At 37.3% G+C, this 24,854-nt stretch overlaps 2 protein-coding genes across 2 annotated transcripts; both read left to right on the top strand.

Moving 5' to 3' along the window:
* Positions 1 to 797: 797 nt before the first annotated feature.
* On the top strand, positions 798 to 7,329 carry LOC106553738 (uncharacterized). The gene is made up of 5 exons (XM_014072300.2): positions 798 to 1,448; positions 3,047 to 3,223; positions 4,233 to 4,332; positions 5,514 to 5,644; positions 6,506 to 7,329. Exons 1-5 carry the CDS (start codon positions 1,383 to 1,385, stop codon positions 6,779 to 6,781), a joined length of 750 nt encoding a protein of 249 aa, XP_013927775.2. The 5' UTR covers positions 798 to 1,382; the 3' UTR covers positions 6,782 to 7,329.
* Positions 7,330 to 9,512: 2,183 nt separating this feature from the next.
* On the top strand, positions 9,513 to 24,201 carry DCAF10 (DDB1 and CUL4 associated factor 10). The gene is made up of 7 exons (XM_014072298.2): positions 9,513 to 9,921; positions 16,519 to 16,632; positions 17,942 to 18,139; positions 19,683 to 19,885; positions 21,071 to 21,181; positions 21,325 to 21,470; positions 22,736 to 24,201. The coding sequence occupies exons 1-7, from the start codon at positions 9,584 to 9,586 to the stop codon at positions 23,102 to 23,104; spliced, it is 1,479 nt and encodes a 492-aa protein (XP_013927773.2). The 5' UTR covers positions 9,513 to 9,583; the 3' UTR covers positions 23,105 to 24,201.
* The last annotated feature ends 653 nt before the right edge of the window (positions 24,202 to 24,854 follow it).

Below are 24,854 nucleotides of genomic sequence, written 5' to 3'. Positions count from 1 at the left end.
CTTTCATTTGTGATCATCATTTCCAGCTTGGCCACATCTCCAAGTTTGTTCCTTGAGTTTGCACTAGAGGGAGCCTTTTTCAAGTTTGCTTTTATTCCTATCCTGAATAATATAAATTGTTTCTCTTCCATTTGGTTGCAATATTATAAGTTTAAATGACTTCTATCAAATCTTTTTCATCCTTCTGAAAAAGCCTTAAGTGTAATCCTTTACTGTAAGATAGTTTGTTTCAATAAAACCAAAATTTGTCTCCTCCTTTTTCCTTCAGTTTGCAAGCTTCCTGAATAATTTTATTTCTAGTAAGTTCATTAAAAAAACTTAATTGAGATATCCCATAGTCTGTTCAGTTTTGTAAGTATGCACTTTTGAACTGTATATGAACATCCTGTGAAGTGGGTTATGATGAGAGAGGGTAACTTCCCCAAAGCAGGTTTTCATGTATAAGATGGGAGTAGAATTCACCGCCTCCTGGTTTCTAGCTTGGCACTTTAAATATACATCAGAATCGGAAGACTTTTTTTTTATTAATAAAGTTTTTTATTTTTATACATCTCATTGCATGAAAGGTTTGGTTCCTGGGTGTCATACAATTCAGTACCAATAAACACAACAGTATTATTCCTAGTAATTACATGTAATTTTCATTTTTAGTTTTACTAACACGTAATTCCTATCATCCTTCAATTCTAAACCTTCTCATAGTTCTACCATACATTGTGTCATCTTAACATCGTTTTTTGTTATTTCCCCCTTATTTCTATCTCTATTCCTCCCCCCTTTTCTCTTTCCCCTATCATTCTAATATTCAGAGGCATGATCCTTCCTTTTTTCATTATTCAATATTTCAATATGCACTTCTAGCATCAATCATGATCTTTCAAGCATTTATCCTAGCTTTTCACTGTTAATCACATTTTATACATATTTAATAATACCCTTATACAAATTCTGTTTATCTAATTTACCAATGGAAATAATTCAGACTGAATTCAGAACTGAAGAAGCTCCTTGGATGAGAAGCGAAATGTCTTCCTCCAGGAAAAAACGAAAGCCCAAGTTGCCTTTTGAAAAAGCACCTTTGAGTTCGCCCTTTATTTACTCTTTTCAAGCAACGCATTAGACTCTAAGTAGCCCCGAACAGCATTACAGAAACAATCAGAAGAGTAATGATTACGATCAGAAAATATACCGAGCGAGAACCACAGGCTTTGGCCCTACGATGCAACACAGGACAGCTGGGCTTTGAGAGGCGTGCTCGCAATGATATCATAAAGGAGGCGGGTTTGGGGAGACGCCATCGGGCATGCGTGCTTCCTCTCGGCTCCAAGACCCACTGAAGGCTGGCGTTTCGGATTGCTGGTCCTGTTTTTCGCAGGGGTATCATGATCAAGCGTTTTCTTCTCTCCGGCTTCCTCCAGCTCCACCGCTGTAGTGGCGGCTCCGTTTCGGTGAGTAGAGCTCCCCCGGTGCCCCCCCCCCCCACTTTCCCGCAGCCCCTTAATAGTTTCACCCTCCTCGCCTAGGAAACGGGCTCTCGGGGGTTTCCTGGAGCGGCGCTTGTTGGACCTAATTCAACAGGGGGCGCTTTCGGCCGGGGAGCCGTGGGAGATGATGGGGTTCATCATCCCTTTTATATTTATACCGTTAGTGTGGTAGGTCAGAGGGAGGAGGCTAAAGGGAAACTTGCAGCTAGCAGATCTTCTGTAATTGTGTGCCCAGTGATTAATTCAAATGAACTCTGGAACTCTTTCTTGTGAAATGGCCTATTGCAGGGTTCTCTCTCCTGTTTGGAGAAAAGCACAATCTCGCTTATTGGACGCCTTTTCCAATAGCTCCCCCCCCCTCCTTTGTATCGTTCAGAAAATGTAAAATTTCCTGAGTATGGAGGAGGCCATTAATTCACCAAAGCAGAGAGAATCAAAAGCAACTGGCCTCTGACAGAAATGTTGAGGAGGAAAGAAAGAGATGCAGCAGCTCATTGCATATAGCTGCTTCCCCCCCCCTCTCTCTTCCTTTCTCCCTCCCTCCCATCCTTCTTTCCTTCCCTCTCTCCCTGCAGTACACACATATACACCTAACTATCCAAAATGAGATATTTCCTCATTTATTTAGTGTCTTCATAGCATCATCATCCCAACTATCAGTGAAATGGTATAAAGCTGTTAGTTACTGTTGTTTTGGCACAACTCCAGGGGACATTATGAATCCCTTGTGAGAAAGTGACAAACACTTGAAAATCCCTTGTGAGAAAGTTACATAGTGAATCTCACAATATCACTGCTTTCTAATTTCATCTGGTCTTTATGTCAAAAAAAATCTCTATCCATTCAGAATTCGAACTTCTCTGGAAAAAAAAATCAGAGTTCAGCAGTTCCTTCACTTCTATTTTTTAAGAGTTTCAAAATTGGTAGATATTTGGCCATTTTTCTGTTTCGTAGCCCTTCTGCTTGCTTTCTCCTCACGTATTCCTAACTAGAGTTGCTCCAACAGTAAGATGGGTGGCATATAAACTTAATAAAGAAATAAATATTATGCTCTAAACAGAACAGAATCTAATCCTGATCTGTTATTGCAGAAGGTAAGGTTATCCCAAAAGTGGATCAATTGCTAACAATATCAGACCTTCATTTTTGAACATTCATGAAAAGCTAGTGAGGATTGAGCCTCACAAATAGCTGAATTTAAGATTTGAATCTAAAGTAGTGATCCAAACACACATAAGGACTTCCATGATTCTCAACATCTTTAGCTAATGTATATTTTTAAAAATATCATACTCTACACTATTGTATACAACATACGTTTAAAAAAGTATATATTTTACAGTAAACTCAGGTTTATCACTGGTGAGAGCATCTCTTCAAAATGATAGGTGGGGGAGTGCAGCAATCTCACTGCACTAGTTTGAAATGCCTATTTAGATCTTGTACCTGCAGTGATACTGAAGCTCTTAAGGACTGTAACTGTGTTTTAGACAATCAAAAGTTCAAGTAATCATTTAATATTCCATATTAATGAAAGTTTTTTATTTTGTTCTGTATTTTAGTTTCTTCCTCTCAGTATATCAGGAAACTTATGGGGAAGATCCCAAAGTGTAGCACTGAATCATCCAAAAAGTACGGAAGGAGAAACTACTACTAAGGAGATTGGACGCTATCCAATACCCAAGAAGACAGATTTACCATATGATATAGTGGAGCTCATGGAAGAAATGGAAGTAAAGGTAAAGATACCTTACTGGAACAATCCTGCCTATGCTAGTTTCCTTATTGTGGTACTATATTTCCTATCTTGCTTAACATTTTTTCCCTTTGGCTCTGATACCTTCTGATGACTGTTTTGTCCATTATATCAGTGAAAGAGGCATCTGAAGGATGTTTTTTTTAGCAGGACATGAAATATAAAAATTCTCATTAAACATCTTATTCTAAGCATTAATGAATTAAGTGATGTATCTTGGATTGGATCTTAAGGCTATTGTTTGGAAAAAATAATATTTGATAGACTTTTTAAAAAAATCTGATAGCAGATAATTTTATTATTCCATGTAGCTAAGTGTGGTTAATGTGGTGCTCTAGATTCTTGCCTGCTAGTGACCTTTCAATTGGAAAGGACAAGACTTGAAAACTAGAGAGTTCTTTCTAGGAAAATATATGTTTTTCCATTGAGCCATTATTATTCTCCACTATCATCACTCTTTAATATTCAACCACAGGTAGTCCTTGAATAAACCATTCATTTATCAATCATTCAAAATTACAGTGGCACTGGGAAAAATTTATGACCTATCCTCATGTTTATAACAGCTGCAGCCTCCCTTCAGTCTTATGATCAAAATTCAGGCAGTAGGCCACAGCCATCATGTTCTTATGATGGTTGCAGTGATTCAGGGTTGTGTGGTCGCTGTATGCAACCTTCCCAACCAGCTTCCGACATATAAAGTCAGTGGGGGAGCTTGATTTGTTTAATGATCATGTGATTCACATAACAACAGCAATGATTTGCTTAATAACAGTAGCAAAAAAGGTTGTAAAATAAATCACAATTCACTTAACAGCCATATTGCTTAGCAACAGAAATTCTGGTCCCAGCTGTCGTAAGTTGAGGACTACCTGTACATGATCCAAACTAATTCTGCTTTGAAACTACAGTATCTGTGAATTGAAATAATACAGATGTTGGATAGCCTCTTACATAAATGATGTCTGACTACTTTTTTTCTTAATCCTCAGACTGGGTTTTTGCCCAACGTGTTTAAGGTTATGTCTCATCGGCCAGCAGAATTTAGGGCATTCTTTGCCTATTACAATGCCATCATGAACAAAGAGACAGGTAAGAATACCTATCCGACACAGACTGATGGAAACTTTTTCCTGCTAAGAATCTCTTAAGTCACTTAGCGGCATTTACTATTCCAATATAGGTCCAACTTAAGAATTAGCTCAAGTTTTCTTTGACTATAGAACAGGAATCAGCCAATTACAATAACATCCATTAGCTTTCATTTCCCTGAAGAATCTCTAATAGTTACTATGGACCATTGTTATATGAAACATGGTTTTCAAGTAATTCTTGAAACAAGATTGATGATGATGAGCCTTCAATGAAAATAAAAGGTTTCATAGAATTTCACAATATACAGCAAAGAATGGTTTATAGGTAGTCCTTGACCTACGTCCACAAAATGAGCCCAAAACTTCTGTTGTTCAATGAGACATTTGTTAAGTGAGCTTTGCCCTATTTTATGACCATTCTTGTCATAGTTGTTAAGTGAATCACTGCTTCCCCATTGATTTTGCTTGTGAAAAGGTCGCAAAAGGTGATGATATGATCCTGGGACACAGCAATGGTTATAAGTATGAATCAGTTGCCAAGCATCTGAATTTTGATTACATGAGGCTGCAAAGGTTATAAGTGTAAAAAATGGTCATAAGTCACTTTATTCAGTGCCATTGTAACTTTGAACGGTCACTAAATGAACTATTGTAAGTTGTGGACTACCTCTATTTATTTTAAAAGCTAGCCCTTAAAATGTGAATATATTCGTGCATTTTACTGCAGTAGTGATTCAATTGTTGGTGCACTGGATAAATTGTAGTTTTAGTCCTGATTATCTGAGAACCACAGTTATTTATTGTATGCATTGGTTGTGCAGATTATGGACTGTGCTACAAGATTTTTATGAGTGCCCAGTAACTGTTAGGATTCAGTTTATATTTAGATAGTATTATTTTTCCAAGTTGAATAATAAAAAGCCATCAGTCTCATTTGACGGGCTATTTGCCAGGGCCTTCTCAGCAGAAAATAACAGTATGAAATATAGGAAGTTTAACTTCTATTTGAAGTTGCTTGCCTACAGTGACATGATCACACATCAAGCATGGATTGAAATTGTCAAGCTATGGCAGTAAAGCAAGTGTGGGATCATTCCTATTAATTTAGAGTCATAACACTTGCTTTGTGGAATAAGCCCTGAGGCAGCTATATAAATAAGATTCATCTTTCTCCCATAGGAAACCTAAGCAAGGCTGACAAAGAACTCATTATTGTGGCTACCAGTATTGTCAACAAGTGTCCCTATTGTGTAATTGCACATAGTGCCTTACATCGTGTCTACTCCAAGAAACCAACTTTGGCAGATCAGGTCAGACCCAAGTTTATTTTCTTTTCTGTGTGGGTTTGATTTCTGTTCTGCTTTAAATAGTACATCAGCATGATCAAGTACATGAAGCAGCTTGGAATCTAGGTGGGAAAAGTTAGGAAAACTGGAAGGAATGAGTGAAAGTAACTTCTAAATTCACAAGCCAGTTTTCCAAAGTGTGTTTCTCACAACTGTGTTATTCTTAACAGTTTATTCTTCATTGACTTCCATTTGGGGAATATGGTTGCAAAACATTTAAGTACCACCTGTCCTATAATAAATTGCAACTGGAAAAAAATCTTTAAAGATTTTTAAAGAAGGCTGGGTAACAATTACAGATTAATTCTCTTTATATTAATCTAAATGTGATTGTTTTAAAAAAAGTAATTCATCCATTTCTAAAGGTTGCAGAAATTCATTCATTTCTTTGCAGAAGCTAACTCAGCCCTCCAACCTGCCTTGATTATTATCAAAAAGATTATATTGGCAGATGCTACTAGTCACATTACCTTCTTTTAAGCGTGAAAAATGCCAGGATACCCTCATATGTTTTATCAGTTTTTAATTCAACTACAATATTGTTCGCCACCCAAAGTTAGTTGTTGAGATGGGCAGTCATACAAATTGATTAAATACAGGAAATAAATATGTGCAGAAATAAAACAAATACCTTTCATCTGGTTACTGATGTGAATATCCTGCATTGTGTTATAATTCGCATTCATAAATATTCCTCAATCTTTGTTCTAAAGACACAAGCTGATCTGAGCCATGTAGGTTAAAAGATCTCACATTTAACTGTAAATGAACCCAAATGAAAGTTTGTAATTTCTTGTGGCTTTTTTTGTGTTTTGTTTTGTTTAGGTGGCTGTGAATTGGCAACTGGCTGATCTAAGTGACCGGGAAGTGGCCATCCTTGACTTTGCCCTTGCTATCTGCAGAGCAGATAACATAACGGAAGAGCACTTTCAGAAGCTGGAGGCACGCGGATTTGACCGAGAAGATGCCTGGGACATAGCCTCCATTTCAGCTTTTTTTGCCATGTCAAATCGCTTAGCTCACTTCATAGATCTGCATCCCAATCCAGAATTCTATATCATGGGAAGAATACCAAGGGACAAAAAAACCAGTTCCTCCTAAAACTTGTTGATATCCTAATCTGTGCAAACACTGAAGTCAAGCTTGACTACTGAATTAGGAAAATGGACCAGTTTTAGAAGCAGTGAAAAGAGAATTAAACTTTACTTTTGATTGTACAATACTTCTGAATTGGAACGAATTTCTTTAAAAGAAAAAGTGAGATTAGATACTTGTAGTTTCTTTTGATCATAACTAAAATATGAGTTAGAACCTCACATCTTTTATTTCTATGTAGCTAACTAAATACTATAAGACCTTTTTATCCAAACAATTGGAAAATACAAATAAGTCTTGTTTACATTCTCATTTCCTCCAAAGTACTGGCAAGCATGGTTGATTCCTAAAGGCTTAAGTTTTTGCACTGGATCAGGAATCTTTTTTATTTTAATGAGCTTTATAATGTAATTCTATTTCTTCTTGGATTTAACAATGCTTTCATACATTTGTGAATTTCAGCTTTTTTATCCTTTGATTAAAAAAGGTCATGCAAACAACTGAAAAATGGAAGGTATTAAACAGTTACAATAAATTAATATATGCTTTTGCTATTTTACTGTATTTATTTTGCTATTGCTCTTTGAAAAGTTTTAAATTATAATGATGTGACAGCTTTTCTGATGCTGATATTTCAGAGCTATGATAAATATTTCTGTAAGCATGTTAGATTTTAAAGCAAGGTTGAAAAAGCAATTACAGTACTTGTTTTTTAACTGAAGGAATACAGTATATTGTTGGCTCAAGACTGACATGCATTGAAATTCCAGTCTTGCTGTAAACATACCTCCTTTAATCCTAATGTTTGAAAGCTCATTTTTTAGCTTAGTGAATTAGTTGGGTCTGTAATATTTGTCCATTATAATAAGATAAGAGTAACTACAGGGAATCTGTGTCTAAAATATATTCTATTCATTCCAAATCTAACTTTAATATCAAATATCACTCAAATGACTATTTTCTTTTCTGCACAGATGGGAAGCTCTTTAATCTGGAAATTTAGAAACAAAAAAAATGCATGAATATACTCTATGCATATTTCATTGATTCAATCCTATATTGTTGCAGGCTGCCATGACCTATTTTTATCATTAATTCCATAGTGATAGACAAAATAGGGGTCCAATACAAAGCAAAACTGGTGGCCTGGAAAACTTACTGACCCACTTTTCAGAATCATTAATTGGTGTTATTAGTTTATCCAGCTATGACTGTACCAGTGAATCCTCAAAAATGAACCATGAAATTCCACAAACATCAGGAAAGTAATGAGCCATAATGCTTTTCACAAATGTCTATACATCTGAGAAAAATGGAAGTTATAATGCAGGATAGATTTAGATTTTTTAGATTTAAAGTTTATTTATATGCCGCCCTTTTCCCTGGGGGGACTCAGGGCGGCTTACAACTTAAAAAGGGGGGGGGGAGACAAACTTTTAACATATAAGACAAATACATAATTAAAACACAACATTCATACTATTCGGGCGGGTTGTAGTCTTAACCCCAGGCCTGATGGGATAGCCAAGTTCTGAGGGCTGTGCGGAAGGTCTGGAGGGTGGTGAGGGTACGAATTTCCACGGGGAGATCGTTCCACAGGGTCGGAGCTGCCACCGAGAAGGCGCTCCTCCGCGTAGTTGCCAGTCGACATTGACTGGCAGATGGGACTCGGAGGAGGCCTAACCGGTGAGATCTAACAGGTCGTGTGGAGGTAATTGGCAGTAGGATAGAATCTGAATAAGAACAGATCTACCAAAAACAGTCTCTGATCATTGCCTAGACATTGCATTGAGCAGAGGGTATCCATATTCACGACTGCTCAAATAGCTGAGGACAACATATATTAATTTAATGTTGGTTGTTGAATCAAGGACAAGTGTCAATGGAGATTCTCAGTCATCCAGGTCATGACTCTTCCAAAGGTGCTTTTTCAAAAGGCAACTGGACTTTCTTTGTTTTTCCTTGAAGATGTTTTGCTTCTCATCCAAGAAGCTTCTTCAACTCAGAGCTGAATCGGAACTTTCCCAATCTCCCATCATGGCTTTGATCATTCCGATGCTTTTTTTTTTTAAAACTAAGAGTGAAGAAGCATACTGTTCCTAGCCTAACCCATATCTTGTACCACAACAGTTTTCCTTGGTAAGTGTAAGGATGGTTACAATCCCTTCTGGCATATGCTGAGCATTCTCAGATTATTTTGTGAAAGGGTGAATTTCTAATCAGAGACTTAAGAAACCGGACAACATATTGCTGGCTTCCTCTTCAGCCCCGATGACGTTACCTAGTTGGGTAATGAAACATCTTCAAGAAAACAACCAGCTTAGAGAGCATCAAGATTCTCACAATTCAATCATGAGCTACAACTATTATCTCCTATTGGTTCCTCCCACCAATTTGACAGATATGCAGGGCAGACAAGACATTAATTTGCCTTTGGATTTTTGAGACTTAACGGAACGCTGCTAGCAAACTCTGAGCACAAGCCTTGCTGAAAGCAGCCATTAATCCTGCATAACTCCTATGAAAATTACATTTGATTCCTGAAATTTCCAAACGAAACCAGAAACATAAAACCGCTTTCCGGTCTGTTTAAAACGCCCGGCCGCTCAAAGCTCAGCATGACCGCTTTCCCCAAAGAGCTGGGGGAACACCAATCGGGCGGCCGCTTCGAGACACTCTCGAGTTTGCGCCCGGTGCGATTTCTTTGGTGCTCACCGCACCGGAAGTGGTGGGGAGCCGAAGGCCCGGGGGTGGGTGGGGAATGGTGGTGGTGCTGCTGCTTGTCGTGGCGGCGGGCTCGGGCTCGGGATGAGCTGGAAGACGCGGTGGGTCCCTACCCCAGAGCGGTCGCCCCCGGGCGACGGCGACCAGTCGCCGCCCCCTTCGAGCTCACCACCCCGGGCGGTGTCCCCGAAGTCGCCCCCGGCCTCTTTTACTTCCACCGCCCCGGTCTCGGCTCCAGGCGGGGGGCTGTTCTCCTGGGTGCGGGAACGGGGCCTGGGCCATGGGGGCCGCTGCGTGGAGCCGGCGAGGGACACTTTCCGGGCCATGACGAGGCTCTATGGTGCTATTCAGCCCGCCGATTCTGTGTCCCCCATCACCCGCACCCACGGCGCCGTTTTCAACCTGGAGTACTCCCCTGGCGGGTAAGGATGGAGAGAAGGGTTGCTTTGGGGTGCCTCGACCTCCTCGTTTGCGTGGGGTGCGAGAGGTCTCCGTTTAGTGCCGGGCTCCGCGGCATATTTTTGCAATTTTAGCTGCAGGTTGAATTATATCCACGCTTGCAAACGAAGAATTGTGTCTCCATTTTTATTCTTCGTCCCCCTGAATTCAGTACAATTGTAATAGATGTTGCCTCTCTTCTCTCCCCTCCCCCCCCCGCTGTAGTTTGCACGTAAAGTTATGAGGACATACTAGGATTGGGCAAGCAACTGCGCAAGGCCTGAAGTGTTTGCAATTAGGGAAATGGGGACAGAGTAGCAATAAATGAGATAAGAATGGACGGGGCACCTAGTAGTCGGAAGCCAGTTGGTGTAATGAGAAAAATATGTACTTTATTGCAGGGGTCACCAACCTTTCGGACTTCAGGGACCACTAAATCCATAATTTTAAATCCTGCAGACCACTAATATGATTTTTTTGAAAAGATACATAGTATTTAATGCAATATAAAACATGCAAATAATTTTTCTGCGGACCACCATTTTCTTGCAGATCACCAGTGGCCCATGGACCAACAGTTGGTGACAGCTGGTTTAATGTATATCAAATAACTCAAGTTCTATTAGTCTTTCATCCACTAATGTTAATTTGCTGTTCTTTGAAGCTGTCATGTACAAATAGAAGCTTTCACACCTTTTTTGTGTAATTGTTTCCTATCCTTATGTTCTTTTTAAAGATGAATGTATGATTTAAATAGCACATGAAAAGCTGAAATGTATTAACAAAAAATCCACACTTTTAAAATAAATATTAATGGGACTCATCATAATTGATAGGAATATTGCAATGTGCTGCTCTAAGGGAAAACTGCAATTTTTTTTTTGCTGTACTGCATTTATTATAAGCTCAAAGGAAACTAAAGTAGGAAAAGCATAACTTCTGAATAATGATTTGTTGATGGTGGTGGTGCTCTTTAGTCAGTTTTTGACTCCTGATAACTGCCTGTCTTTGCAGTTTTCTTGGAAAGATTTCAAAAGTGATTTGCTACAGAAATTTTGGTTTCATCCGTGGTCATAAGTTAAGGACTATTAGTTTTTGCATTGAAGAATGTAAACTGGTGTTGAAGAATATAGCTTAGTTTAGCATAAAGTGAAATCTATTTCTCAGAGACCCTCATTATTTAAAATACTGTAACAAGTTAGACCCCAAGTTACTTTTTCATGTATGTCCAGATTGATTAATACACTTTACAATTTCTACTTGTCTTTTATCTTTTTGTTCTTGGATTAAGGTAATGCCGGTATATTTCATATAATACATCACAACAAAAAAAATATTACAACAGTTTATTTAGTGAGCATTCAAAGTTATAACAGCACTGAAAAAGTCATTTACGACCCTTTTTCACACTCACAATCTTTGTAGCATCCCCTTGGTCAGGTGATCAAAATTCAAGTGCTTGGCAACTGACTCATTCTTATGACAGTTGCTGTCTCCCAAAGTCATATGATCAACTTTTGCAACCTTTGGTCAAGCAAATTCAATGGTTTTTTAAAAAATTCTCAGCTAAATATATGTTGGCTGTAGTCCAGATATTAGGCTGTGAAAAGTATTTGAAAGGGATGCTTCTGCAAAGTGTCTTGGTGTGAATGAAGCATTCTTCAAAATGTAAAGGTGGCTGCATACTTTGAAAGGCTTATTTGATTGTTTCAGAGCCTCTTCTAGTTGACTGTATATACATGGGAAGTTCTTTTATTGTTATCAACTATATGCCTCCTATAGGCTTAGATCTGTATTTGAAACAATAGCCCACTGGGCCCTGAATGATAGACCTGCTAAAGTTACGGAAAAGTTATTTCAGCTTAGAAACTATTGTATTGAGCAGATTGGGATATTGTGTAAAGGTGGTATATTTATCTGAACACTGATGTTTTTCATTTAGCACATATGTATTTTTTATATAGTATTTTCTTGTATCTATTTTTCTCCTGGAAATATATGGTGTATTTTATTTTTATTTTTTAAAATATAGTCTTCAAGATAATGTCAATAAATTATAAATTGCATTGTCTATCTGCCCACTTTTATTGAGAACACGAGAATTGCAGCCTTATTAAGTAACTGTGCTATAGTACCTTAATAAGTCAGTCTTTTATAAATATGCTAACGTTCATAATATGTTTCTGCACTGAAAGTCCAAAAATAAAAGTGTATGACTTTCATGCAAAATAGGTTTTGGCTGTAAGTACTTGAAACATAGATTGCCTGGTACTCCTTGATGGTAATAGTTGGATTGTTTCATCTTGTCAATTTATTTCTTAAACCTAAAATAAGGTGGCTGGTGGAAACTAAATTAATCCCTTTTGCACTAAATCAGCAGTATGCATTCTTCTGTGTCAGTGCTTTGACATTACTAACTTGGCTTGATTCACACAGTGTTGTTTTATGTTTCGTTTTTGTTTGTCATGATATAGATGTGCAACATTTCTATATCATATTTCATTTAAATTACCTTCTGTTAGTAAAGAAGGGACTATAAATGACTTGGTAATATTATTGAAATAGAACTAGCTGAATTCCTCTTCACTCCATTTTTGTTTGTTTTCCAGGTGCAAAATCAGTGCATTAAACATTGCAGAGGCTTTACAGAACTATTTAACATTTTTTTCACAATCGCCCCCAAAATGCAAAAAAACTTATATAGTTGAAAATCATCAGTGAATTGCAGTTGAGTTTCCATGGTGCAATTTGAGGGCGTTTTGAGGATACAGAGTGGGGCTGGAATTTGCTTGTATCCCATAAACTTTGGGTTACTATTGTTTGTTCCATGAATCCTGGTCTAGTGATACAGGACAGCAGTTTGTAAAATCATTGAGAAACCAGTATTTCAGGGTTCTCTGCTTCTCCCCCTCTCCTTTGATGTCATACTTTAAGTTTAAGAGGCATGAAAGGTTACTACTGTGCATTTGGACTTAGAAGCCAGAAATCTAGGACTTGTGTTGTTGTTTTTAAATTTACAATTAGATCTTTTATTTCTCTAGGATATGAAGAATCTGCAGTGGGCTCTGATTTATTAAATTTATATGATTACCTATGGGTTCTTGGAATTTGATAGAAACTCAAAGCTAAATATAATTCTAGATTGTTGTTGTTCAGCATTGACATTCAGCATTCAGATCCATTGCTTAGCAGAACTAGTACTTTTATTTGGGGCTATTTGTTTTTTTTAATGTGCAAAGTTTGGGTTTTCCAGCCTTCATTAGAATTCATGAAGGACTTGCAGGTAACAGGCAAAACTTTCCCCTCTTAGTCAGTCTGGGATATGGCTTTTCTTTGATTGCTAAAACCTTTGATCTTCCATCATTTTCAATCCCCCCAATACCATCTATATTTGGGTAGGTAGGTCCCACCATGCATTCTCACATTTGTCTTTGGCAGAGTTCCCCAGGCTTTTTGTCCTCTTCTTTGTGGCCAATGGGACAATCTCCAGCTAGTTAGCTTTTAGCAGTATAAATACTGTTGCATCCAATTCAGGTTTGCCAACCCGCATTGTTCTTTATTAAACCCTTGTCTATTTGCATCGTAGCTGCACCTGTAATGTGCCAATGTATTCCTGGTAATAATAAGATTATACCCTTAATGACAGTCAAGCATCTGAGGCTTGTCCCCTCTCCTTTAGGAAACTTTCTCTACTTCCTCTATTCCTAATCTTAGTTTCTGTTATCAACTAGCTAGCATATCTTTGGAAACATGGATGGGTATGTGAATAGCAAGCAAGAAGCCATAAGTAAATACAAACGATCACAGACTACCTATCAAAATATATTTTGTAAGTGACTTAAATATCAAAATTAAAAAATAAATATAAACTTGAAAAACCCTATTTGTATTGCTGGAGGTATTAAATATTAAATCATATTGAAAGAAGAGCCCAAGACGCATTAAAACAAACTGGCCAAAATAAAAATATTTAGTGTCAAATAAGCCATAGAGAGGACCATCAATCATCGTGTTCTTTGGAGGCTATTCCATAAAGCTTGTTAAGAAGATCTTTGCCTTAGTAGTCACATGTTGCTGTTCGTTTGTTAGGGATTCACACAGAAATCCTTAGATACACACACAGACCCACATCCATTCATCCATCCATCCATCTATCTTTCCAATGATCCTAACCCCTATTTGTTAAAAGCATCGCTTTCAACAGAATCCACAAATTCACGTGGAGACTGGGCAGCTGGTAAAGCATTTGAAGCAATTCCAATTCCTAATTTTGGAGCTTTATCTCCTTCTGTGAGGGAAATAGGCGGTTTAGAAATGTGTATGTCAGTGTGTGTGAGGGAGTGGGGCAACTTGAATCAACAGCAGTTTTTAAATTTTTCTAAGGGCAGTCCTGTGTACAATAGATAGTAGTCTTTCAGAAGTGAAGTTATAAGAATGTGGATACCTGGTTAAGATATCTCCGTGCAGGTGTCGTTACAGCTGCCAATCAGCTAAAGTTCATAAAAGATGCTTCAAACCACAGAAGGTGTTAGAGTCTTTCTTTAATAGTAAGAGTCATTAAATTACAATGGTGCTTAAAGATATGTGAATTTATGAACTTCTTTGTTTAACTGGGTTCTCACAGGTGTGTGCTAATTGGGCATACATTCTGATAGGGAGGCATTCCCTGAGGATGGGCTCCAGCATGTGTCTGAAAGCTCAGAAGATTAAGCCTCTGGTCCCGGTGACTGATCAAGATTGGAACATTACCCTGGGCCACATATATTTACCTTCATTCATAGGTTCTCTTTATCTAGGGTCTTCCCACTCCTGAGGTACCCCAAATTCCACTTAACGACTTGCACATTCGTTAATGCATTGAGCAGAGCAGGGATGAGGACTCATTAATGCCCTTTCAACTGTAATGGGCAGGCTCCATTATGGTTATAAAAAGATAACCTTCTTTTTCTAATGCAGTGTAAAATCTGTTCCTAAATTATATGGATGCACAAGTATTTTTTGCAGAATTGGGGAGAAAAAACATTAAATCTTGCCTTTGCTGTTAGATGATGTTTAAAAAGAAGACTGCAATCTATACAATGTACTTGTAGCCTTATTGTATATTTGTGATCACACAAACAATGATCAGTTAAAGGAATTTTGTTCATTGAAGCTCATATGTACATGGGAAATATTAATTTAGCAGATGCACAGTAATAAAGCATAATTATTCAAGGTTTCAAAAGAAGGGAGGGGAGGAAGGAAGGAAGAAGGAAGGAAGGATAGGAATAGGAAATACATTCAAATAAAGACATAAATTGTTTCTTTGTGTGTAAATAGCCAGTTACATTTTATTATCTTTGTAATTTTGTTGATCAAATAATAATCTCATTGATGAAATCACCTGTAAATATCTATACATCATAGGACAAAGTTATTTGAGAGAGCACCTGTTTCCCAAGGGTTCTGCTCAACTGGTAACATATTCGCATAGTTAGCCCACTCTGGTTCTCTTGAATTAAACCACGTCATCTGTTGGGACCCAAGAAGCATACCTTCTCTATCATAATGGGTGCCTTTTGGAATAAGGTATCCCCATGAAATCTATGTGTTCCCAGCCTTCAGAACCATGTGTGATTTGGATGGGAGTTCTTGTATGTGTCTCTTGGTGTTGTTGTTTTTTTAATGTTTGTTAGCATGTTGTGCCTGGATCCCATCTTGGTTTTATTATGGTTTGGGTCTTAATATTACTATTAAGGATAGTAATATCCTTAATGTTACTATTTGAGGATTCACGCAGGGTCAGTTGAATTTGGGTAGAGCCTAAATTGAATTGAATAAAGAAATAAAATTTGAAGCCTTCTAGAACTCTGTCTGGGGAGAAAGTACTTTCTTTCATTATTAGAGTGATATTTCTCTGATCGAACCTTGGATGATTGAGCAAAGCATTTTCCTGCTCAGTCCTTTTTGGACAATTGTGTACATAGAACTAGTTTTACCAGAAGTGAGTGCTATAAGAGTTCATGAAACAGTTTCTGCTTCATAACACTGAAGTAAGTGGGAGAAAATAAAATTAGCAATTTAAATGTGTAGAACATAATTTAGAGTATTTTAGCTAGAAATATTACATTGTGGTTATTGAAGAAAGCAAGTTTGTTGTAACGATTAAAAGAACTAGACTAGAAACCAAGAGACTATGTATGCTACTTCTGCCTGAGGCAGAATGCCAGCTGGGCGACTTTGGCCAATCCTACTCTCTCAGCCCCAGGAAGAAGGCAAAGACAAACCACTTGTGAAAATTTTGCCAAGAAAACGGCAAGGACTTGTCCAGACAGCTGCTTTAAGCCAAGATTGACTCAAAGAAACAACAACATTATTTTATTTTTATTCTGTTTATTCAGTGCATTCTGTAGTTGGTTGGTTTTATACATATTAATTTAAAAGAAGGAAGAAAAAAAATTAACACAAAAGCGACAGTTTTGTCTCATGTTTAGTATTGTTATTGATTCATTTCTAAGTGTGCATGGACCTTTTGGAGTCTTTCTTCTGAAAGAATATAAAGTTTATTATGTGTAATATACCTGCTTCTCTTTTCTGTCTAGATCAGTGCTAACTGTTGCTTGTGAACAGACAGAAGTCCTGCTGTTTGATCCTATCTCTTCAAAGCACATCAAAACCCTTTCCACTGCTCATGAGGACTGTGTAAATAACATCAGGTTAGTCTCCTGGCAAATAAAATCAGTTGCCAATGATTAAAATTCCAAAGCCTGTTTTGTTCAACTCTAAAAGTAGTGACGGATGAAGTTGTAATGTTATCCAAATTAGTTGTCATTCAAAATGTTTGTTTTTCTTGCTCTCAATTGGTATCAAATATTACATTCATGTCTTTGTGGAGACTCAAGCCACATTGCTATGGCCAATGAGCAGATAATGTGGATGAGCACAGATTATTGTAGGAGCCTCAGTCTTTATAGAGGGATCTTATGCTTTCAGGTCCTTAAATTACTCACTCCTCTTCTACAAGAGTTACTGCCAACTGTGCCCAAGAATCTCAGAGGTTAGATAAATAAGGCAGATGTAATTCCAAATGGAGAATAAGAATGTGTGTGTGTGTGTAATATATATATATTACATCTCTAATATATATTAGAGTTACAACTCCCGGTATGCCCAAATATGGGAGGAAGATCACTACTTCCATTCTCTGTCCTTCGGCTTGTCACAAGAGCCAGCCAAGGTGAAAGGTATCTGGTTGGCTGTAAGGAGTTGAGCTCTGTGGCTCAATGGTTAACACATCTGCCTTAGAGGCAATACAGCACAGGCTCGATTCCCAGTAAGGGTATGGCTAGCTGATGAGAGCTAAATAGCTTGAAATAGATCTATACTAGTCTCCCTTTATTTATTTATCAGCACAAATATAACATACATACATACATACATACATACATACATACATACATACATACATACATACATACATACATATATATATATATATATATATATATATATATATATATATATATATATATAAAACATAACTTAATTTCAAATTTGATTGGACACATTTCTTTGTTAGTAACTACCAAACATTTTTTAAAATAAATACATATGCAAGCTAATAATTGAACATGATATAATCATTTATACTCATTTAACATGTGTGTTTCTTTTCAAATGAGGTATTTTTTCATGGATTGTGAAATGACAAAGTAACGGTACCTGTAATACATTCTTACTAAATAAGCCAAATATAAAATTGGCCACCTTAGAAAACTTCTTCTGATATTTCTTAAACCAGCAGGTCTGCAAATTCTCACTTCAAGCACTGCAGCCCATTTTTGAGATCTGCTTTAGTCTTTCAGAAGTCAGATGCTTTAAAAGCATTAAACTGATACTATTCTATATGGTATAATTATTTTTTGAAATCAATGCAGGGTAACATTTAGCGTTATGATTTAATTATGTTTGAACTTGACTGCATTAATGAGATCCTGTCCCTTTCCCTTTTTATTTTATTTGTAGGTTTCTTGATAACAGATTGTTTGCAACTTGCTCTGATGATACTACCGTAGCACTATGGGATCTGAGGAAGCTAGATTCAAAAGTGTGCACTTTACATGGTCACACCAGCTGGGTGAAGAATATTGAATATGATACTAACACAAGATTGCTAGTAACATCGGGATTTGATGGAAATGTCATCATTTGGGATACCAACAGGTAAAGAAATTTCACATTGATCCCTTTTTTCATTTAGAAGACTGAAAAGACAACAACACTGCCTTTTTAGTTAGTTATCAGAAAACTTGCTAGCTGCATGGAAATAGGATATGGTTGCACTTTGAGTTTCTTGGTTCATATCTTAGTGTTGTGCAGATGTAGGTCAAAATTCATTTCCTATCATTCTTTATTCTTTCCCCTTGATTGTAAGGTCAACAAACTGTCATAGCTGAAATTAGCATAATGCTTCTGGAAATTGTCCACTTAGAGCCAAGCTTGGAGCAGAATCTTGAAACGTTTTTTAAATTCTAGTAGATAAGTAAGAATGACCACATCAAATCTTTACTGTGACCATAAATCCAGAAGTTTTATTTATCAAAAATAAAACAGATAAAAATAGAGAATTAGAACTTTTATACTGAAACCAATCAGGTGTTTTGAGCAGCAATGATATGTTACCACTGGATACTAGCCCAGTGCTTTTACATCAGAACATACACTATATTGCCAAAAGTATTCACTTACCCATCCAAATAATCAGAACCAGGTATTCCAATCACTTCCATGGCCACAGGTGTATAAAATCAAGTACCTAGGGATGCAGGCTGTTTTTACAAACATTTGTGAAAGAATGGGTCGCTCTTAGGAGCTCAGTGAATTCCAGAGTGGAACTGTGATAGGATGCTACCTGTGCAACAAATCCAGTCATGAAATTTCCTCGCTCCTAAATATTCCACAGTCAACTTTCAGCTGTATTATAAGAACGTGGAAATGTTTGGGAATGACAGCAACTCAGCCACGAAGTTGTAGGCCACGTAAACTCATCCAACATCAGTGTGTGACCTCACAAATGCGCTTCTGGAAGAATGGTAAAAAAATTCCCATGAACACACTCCTAAACCTTGTGGACAGCCTTCCCAGAAGAGTTGAAGCTGTTATAGCTGCAAAGGGTGGACCGATGTCATATTGAACCCTATGGATTAGGAATGGGATGTCACTTACAGTAAGTTCATATGTGAGTAAAGGTAGGTGAGCGAATACTTTTGGCAATATAGTGTACAATATTGGTGGATTAGAGGTGCAGGAATATCTTCTAGAATATCTGCCACATGTTGTCTTACTTTATAAGCAGCAATTTAGTACTGGGTCATGGCAACTGCTGTTTGTTTGAAGGTGCTTTCTTCTGCTTGTGTACTGCACATGAGACACTGCCAGCAACCTATGAAGCATAGCAAAATCCTGCTGCTTCTTTGAAGTGATGGAGCAGATGTTTTAGGGCTCAAGTTGAATGAGAGAGAAAGTTCGTTCTTTGATAAACTATTTTAGCGTGCATATTCAGGTTGAGATTCCTCACTACCAAAATATCAGTAGAAAAATGATTGTATAGCCACTTTGCTTTTCTTTAAATTATATGTCGGACAGGAAGAGGAAAGATGAATATTATTCTTTAAGAGAAATACTATCTCAAACATAGGATTAAAATTTGGGGTACTTAAAAGTATGGAATAAAAATTATTGTGGTTTGATGGGTGTCTTTCCTTAGGTGCACAGAAGATGGCTGTCCTCACAAGAAGTTTTTTCACACCCGCTTTCTCATGCGCATGAGATTGACTCCAGACTGCTCCAAAATGCTGATCTCCACTTCTTCTGGATATCTTCTGATCTTGCATGATCTCGACTTGACCAAATCTTTAGAAGTTGTCAGTTATCCCATTCTGAGAGCCAGGAGAACCACATCAAATTCTGGCAAGTTTTGGCATTTTGTTAATATTACCCCTGTTGTGCCTATATTGTTCCTAGATCTTGTGAGATAATAGATGGCATTGGATATATAGCATTGTATGCAAGAAGTAAGTTAACTTGAAAAGCCTGTATGGTATATATTGCAAAAGGTTAGTAGGATGAAGGACATGTAGCAATAGCAAGAGCACTTAGACTTATATACTGCTTCACAATGCTTTACAGCTCTGAGTGGTTTTACGGAGTTAGCATATTGCCCCCAACAATCTGGGTCCTCATTATACCAACTTCAGAAGGATGAAAGGCTAAGTCAACCTTGAGCCGGTGAGAATTGAACTGCCAAATTGCTGGCAGCCGGCAGTCAGTAGAAGTAGCCTGCTGTACTGCAATCTAACTACTGTGCCACCACGGCTGCAGTACTGCAGTCTCTAACTATTGCGCCACCATGGCTCTTGTGCTGAGAATTCATGCATAATTTATCTATTATCTTGCATACACTAAATTTATGGCTGCATTTGTACACCATAGTAAATTAATTTCAGTGTATGAATTTAGCCTCTGCTAATTTTGAATGCATTGTTTTATTGCATCTTTGTGTGTATTTTTAGCTGAATTAGTTGCCCTAGGGTGACTAAAACATTTGAGAAATAAACTGCATAAGCATTATTTGTCTTAGAATAAACTACCATCTCATGTTCATACATGTTAATCAATTTGGATGGAGCCACTTATGGTTTGCCTCTTTTTATGAAGAGCTGGTAGTGCTTTGAATGGCGTGTGAACTACCGTGATGCCTATTCTTTTTGTGACTTTTTGTGCTCAGTGGAACCAGCCTAATGTTTTTGCATGGTAGCTTTTTCTGGAAGAATGTCAGTTAGGGGTGTTGTCTTATGGGTATGTTCTGCTGTTACTGATCTTGAAATAACAAGATTAACTTTCAGGAGGATGAGATTCCAAGGAAAATAATCTGTAAGCTATTAATTTCTAAATCTTTGCAATACTTCTTAGAAATAAGCAACCAAATGATATCTAACACAAGGAAAGTTCTTAAAAATCAAGAACGATATTCTTGATCTTTAATGGAGCACCACTTTGCAAAGAGTTTCAAAGCCATGAAATTAATAAATTAGGAGAGGTATCTAACACTGTTTTTGTGTTTCATGTCACCTCATCTTGCTTTTCCATTCTCAGATCTGGCATCCGTCACTTCACCTGGTCCTAGAAGTGCTGAATCACCAGGACACCAAGGAGATTCAGGCCCACGTACTGAGAAACATACAGTACGAGTAACCCAACGAGAAGGTATGTAAAACAAGTAAATGACTAATTGCAAAATCTGAGCCTCTTCTATATGGCAAGGACTTATAGTACAGTGTTCTTTCCTATTGGACAAGGAGGGAACTAAAAATGGTTTTAATTGTAGTGATGCCATTTTGTTCCCTTAGGTGGTTCTCCACGTAATAGTCTTGAGGTTTTAACCCCAGAGGTTCCTGGTGAGAGGGATCGGGGAAACTGCATTACATCACTGCAGCTCCATCCCAAAGGATGGGCGACACTTCTTCGATGTTCAAGTAACACTGATGATCAGGAGGTAAAAATAGGGTGATAATAATGGTGCATATGTATGTTGATCATGTTCTTGCAAAAAAAACTGGAGGTCTTTTGTCTATTAATTAAATAGAAGTGAACTGTCACTCCATTGATAAAATTAGAAATACAAAACAAATGTGGCAGCAATGTGTATAGTTGTAATCTTGAGTTGCGGTGTTTGCTTCATTTGGATCATTTGAATGATGTAAACTAAGCTTGGCTGAAAACAACGGAGTTGAACATCTGGTTCATTATTTTGCTTTATTCTCATCATCTTTCAAGGTGATGTCATGTTCTCCTTTGTGAAAATGACTGAAAGACATGGAGAAAATCATATTCTCAACTTGTTTTTGTTCCAATAATTCAAGATGGAGATAGACAAAAGGAAATACAAATGTGTAATGAATTGAGTATAATTTTACAGACATAAAGGTAGTCCTCAACTTACAACCACAGTTCAGCCCAAAATTTATGTTGCTAAGTGAAACAGTTATTAAGTGAGTTGTGTCCCATTTTACAACTTTTCTCGGTTGTTAAATGAATCTTTGCAGTTGTTAAGTTAGTAACACAGTTGTTAAGTGAATTTGGCTTCACCATTGACTTTGTTTGTCAGAAGGTCACCAAAGGTGATCTAATGACTCCAGACTGTTACAACTATTAAAAGTCAGTTGCCAAGCATCTGAATTTTGATCAAGTGACCATGGGGATGCTGCAGGAGTCATGTGTAAACAACAGTGCTGTTGTAATTGTGAACTGTCACTAAATGAACTGTTGTAAGTTGAAGGCTGTGTATCAGAGCCCAATAGCTTAGTTGGCTTGAAAGGGGATTAGAAAATTCTCAAATGACAAGGTTTTATATTAACTCAATAGTTAAAAAGAAATGTCTCTGTTCGTAAATCATATTTTTCTGAAGACTTCCCTTACTACATTTAGGCACTTGTTTAGTCATTAAGAAAATGCTGAACTCAATAACGTCTAACCATAGTTTACAAAGCATTGCTATTGCTTATGCCCATGTAATTAACTATAACATGACATTGTGCAATGTTATACTGAATGAGTCTAAACAGCAGCTGGTAACCAATCTTGGCTAATTTAGAGAGGGTTTAGAATGGTGATGTCTATTTAATATTTAAATGTGAGACAACAGGGAAGCACTAGTACACTATCCATATTGTTACACGAAAGCCTTCATGAAATAGAGAGATTTATGCAGTATCTATGTTGATATAACATTAAATGTTATTTCTCTCCTACTTTCTGTAGTGGACCTGTGTTTATGAATTCCAAGAAGGAGCACCAGTGCGGCCAGTTTCCCCTCGCTGTTCCCTCAGATTGACTCATTGCATCGAAGAAGCCAATGTAGGCCAGGGCTATATTAAAGAACTCTGTTTCAGCCCAGATGGTCGAATGATCTCCTCCCCACATGGCTATGGAATCCGTTTGTTGGGATTTGACACCCAGTGCAGCGAACTGATTGACTGCTTGCCCAAAGAAGCTGCCCCCTTGCAGGAGATCCGCTCACTCTACTCGCATGGCGATGTGGTTCTGACTACCAAGTTCTCTCCAACACATTGTCAGATTGCCTCTGGGTGCCTTAGTGGTCGTGTTTCTTTATATCAGCCAAAGTTCTAGGCTCCCCTTGCCTTCAAAGGAACATCTCTGTGTTTTTTTAATTACTTCAGTTTAGTTGGAGTGTTTGCTTTTTTAAACAAGTCTTGTAAATTTGGACAAGTACAGAGTTAATATTGGACTTAAAACTGATCCCAAGTCCAGTCCTTTATGTGTGCTGTGACTGAATTTGCACATTAGAACTTTTGTGTACACTATATCTCTCCACTCCTGATAATTCCATCCATATTTAGAGGTAGCTTGGTAGCACTTGTAAACCTTGTTTTTTCTGTGTGTCTCTTTGTGCAAGATGTTGGATGGGCTTGAAAGGAGGGAAAACAACCAGCTAAAACCTGTCTGCTGCTTTGTATCAAAGGAGTGGAGATTAGCTCACTTTGATTCTTTGATTTCTGGATTTTGCTGTGTATTTTTTCCTAAGTAATAGAGCACTTTCTTGCACATTAGACTAAGTATAGCCAGCATTTACATTATTATTTTTGTGAACAACTAAATAGACTGTTATTGTTACTTTTTTGTATTTTTCTGCTGTGGTTCAGTTTGTAGGCTGGTACTCTTTAAGAACTGTGCAGTGTTATCACTCTGTGCTCCCACACACAAACCTCTCTCATCTAGGCCCCTCCATGACTTGCTGGAGAAAGTTTATTGAACTGAATAACAACATTTTTTCTTTCACAAATCTCTATTAAAGGAACATCTGTTAAGTTATTGGACATAGATTGGAGAATGGAGTATGAGCCCAACCATATATATATATATTTACAATCCAGCAGGAAACTACGCCACAAACCTCAGTGAAGTAAGCAGCAGCTTGTAAGCAAACAAACCATGGTGGATCTTTAAGCTTCTGTTCATTTAAAAGAAAGAGGCTGGTGCTGGGGAACATCCTGAGGCTTTGGGTCCTTTCTCGTGATGGGTTTCATCGCAACAAAGGACTTTGAAATTGAATAAATTTTTTTTTTCAATATCAGTTTTTAAATGAATCCTGCTCAGTGCTGCAGTTATGTTTGCAACCTGATTAAGGCTAGTTGGCTTTTGATGTGCCTTGCAAGCCTCCACAGGTAAGCTATAGCATGTGAAAAATAAATCCTTAGTGTGCACACCTTAGACCATATGTTGCAAGATTTTGTGTGTGTGTGTGTGTGTGTGTATATATATATACATATGTATGTATATATGTGTGTGTGTGTGTGTGTGTATATATATATATATATATATATATATATATATATATATATATGTGTGTGTGTGTGTGTATATATATATATATATATATATATGTGTGTGTGTGTGTATATATATATATATATATATATATATATATATATATATATATATATATATATATATATATATATATATATAAAATTATCGCCAGCTATATATGAAAATCAAAAGATTTTGCAAAACTAAATATTTTCTTCTGTTGCAAGAGTAACACATTTTACTAGCATATTCGCATGTGAGAACATGTTAAAATAACTTGGCAGTAATATCTCTGAAGATGTTTTTTTAAAAAAAAAAAAATCAAAAGTCCTGTTGTTGCCCAGTAGTGGCATAAGCAGAATTGCTTATACTAGAAGATTGTTGAATTTCCATTTCACATGAGAGACATAAAACATTAATTGTGTGTCAGTTTCCGCCGTCATGCAAGTAAGGTGACAAGTAAGGTAATTGGTTCCCTGAAATTCACATGCAAAGTGTTCAGTTAATTGAGAGCCATTCGGAGACTTCAAAGTTTTTGCCAGACTCTCAT

The sequence above is a fragment of the Thamnophis sirtalis genome, unplaced genomic scaffold (assembly GCF_051295495.1).
Source record: "Thamnophis sirtalis isolate CommonGarterSnake01/CBP01778 unplaced genomic scaffold, rThaSir2_p1.2 scaffold_5, whole genome shotgun sequence".
Lineage (NCBI taxonomy): Eukaryota > Metazoa > Chordata > Lepidosauria > Squamata > Natricidae > Thamnophis > Thamnophis sirtalis.
This window is presented reverse-complemented; position numbering and strand designations above follow the sequence as displayed.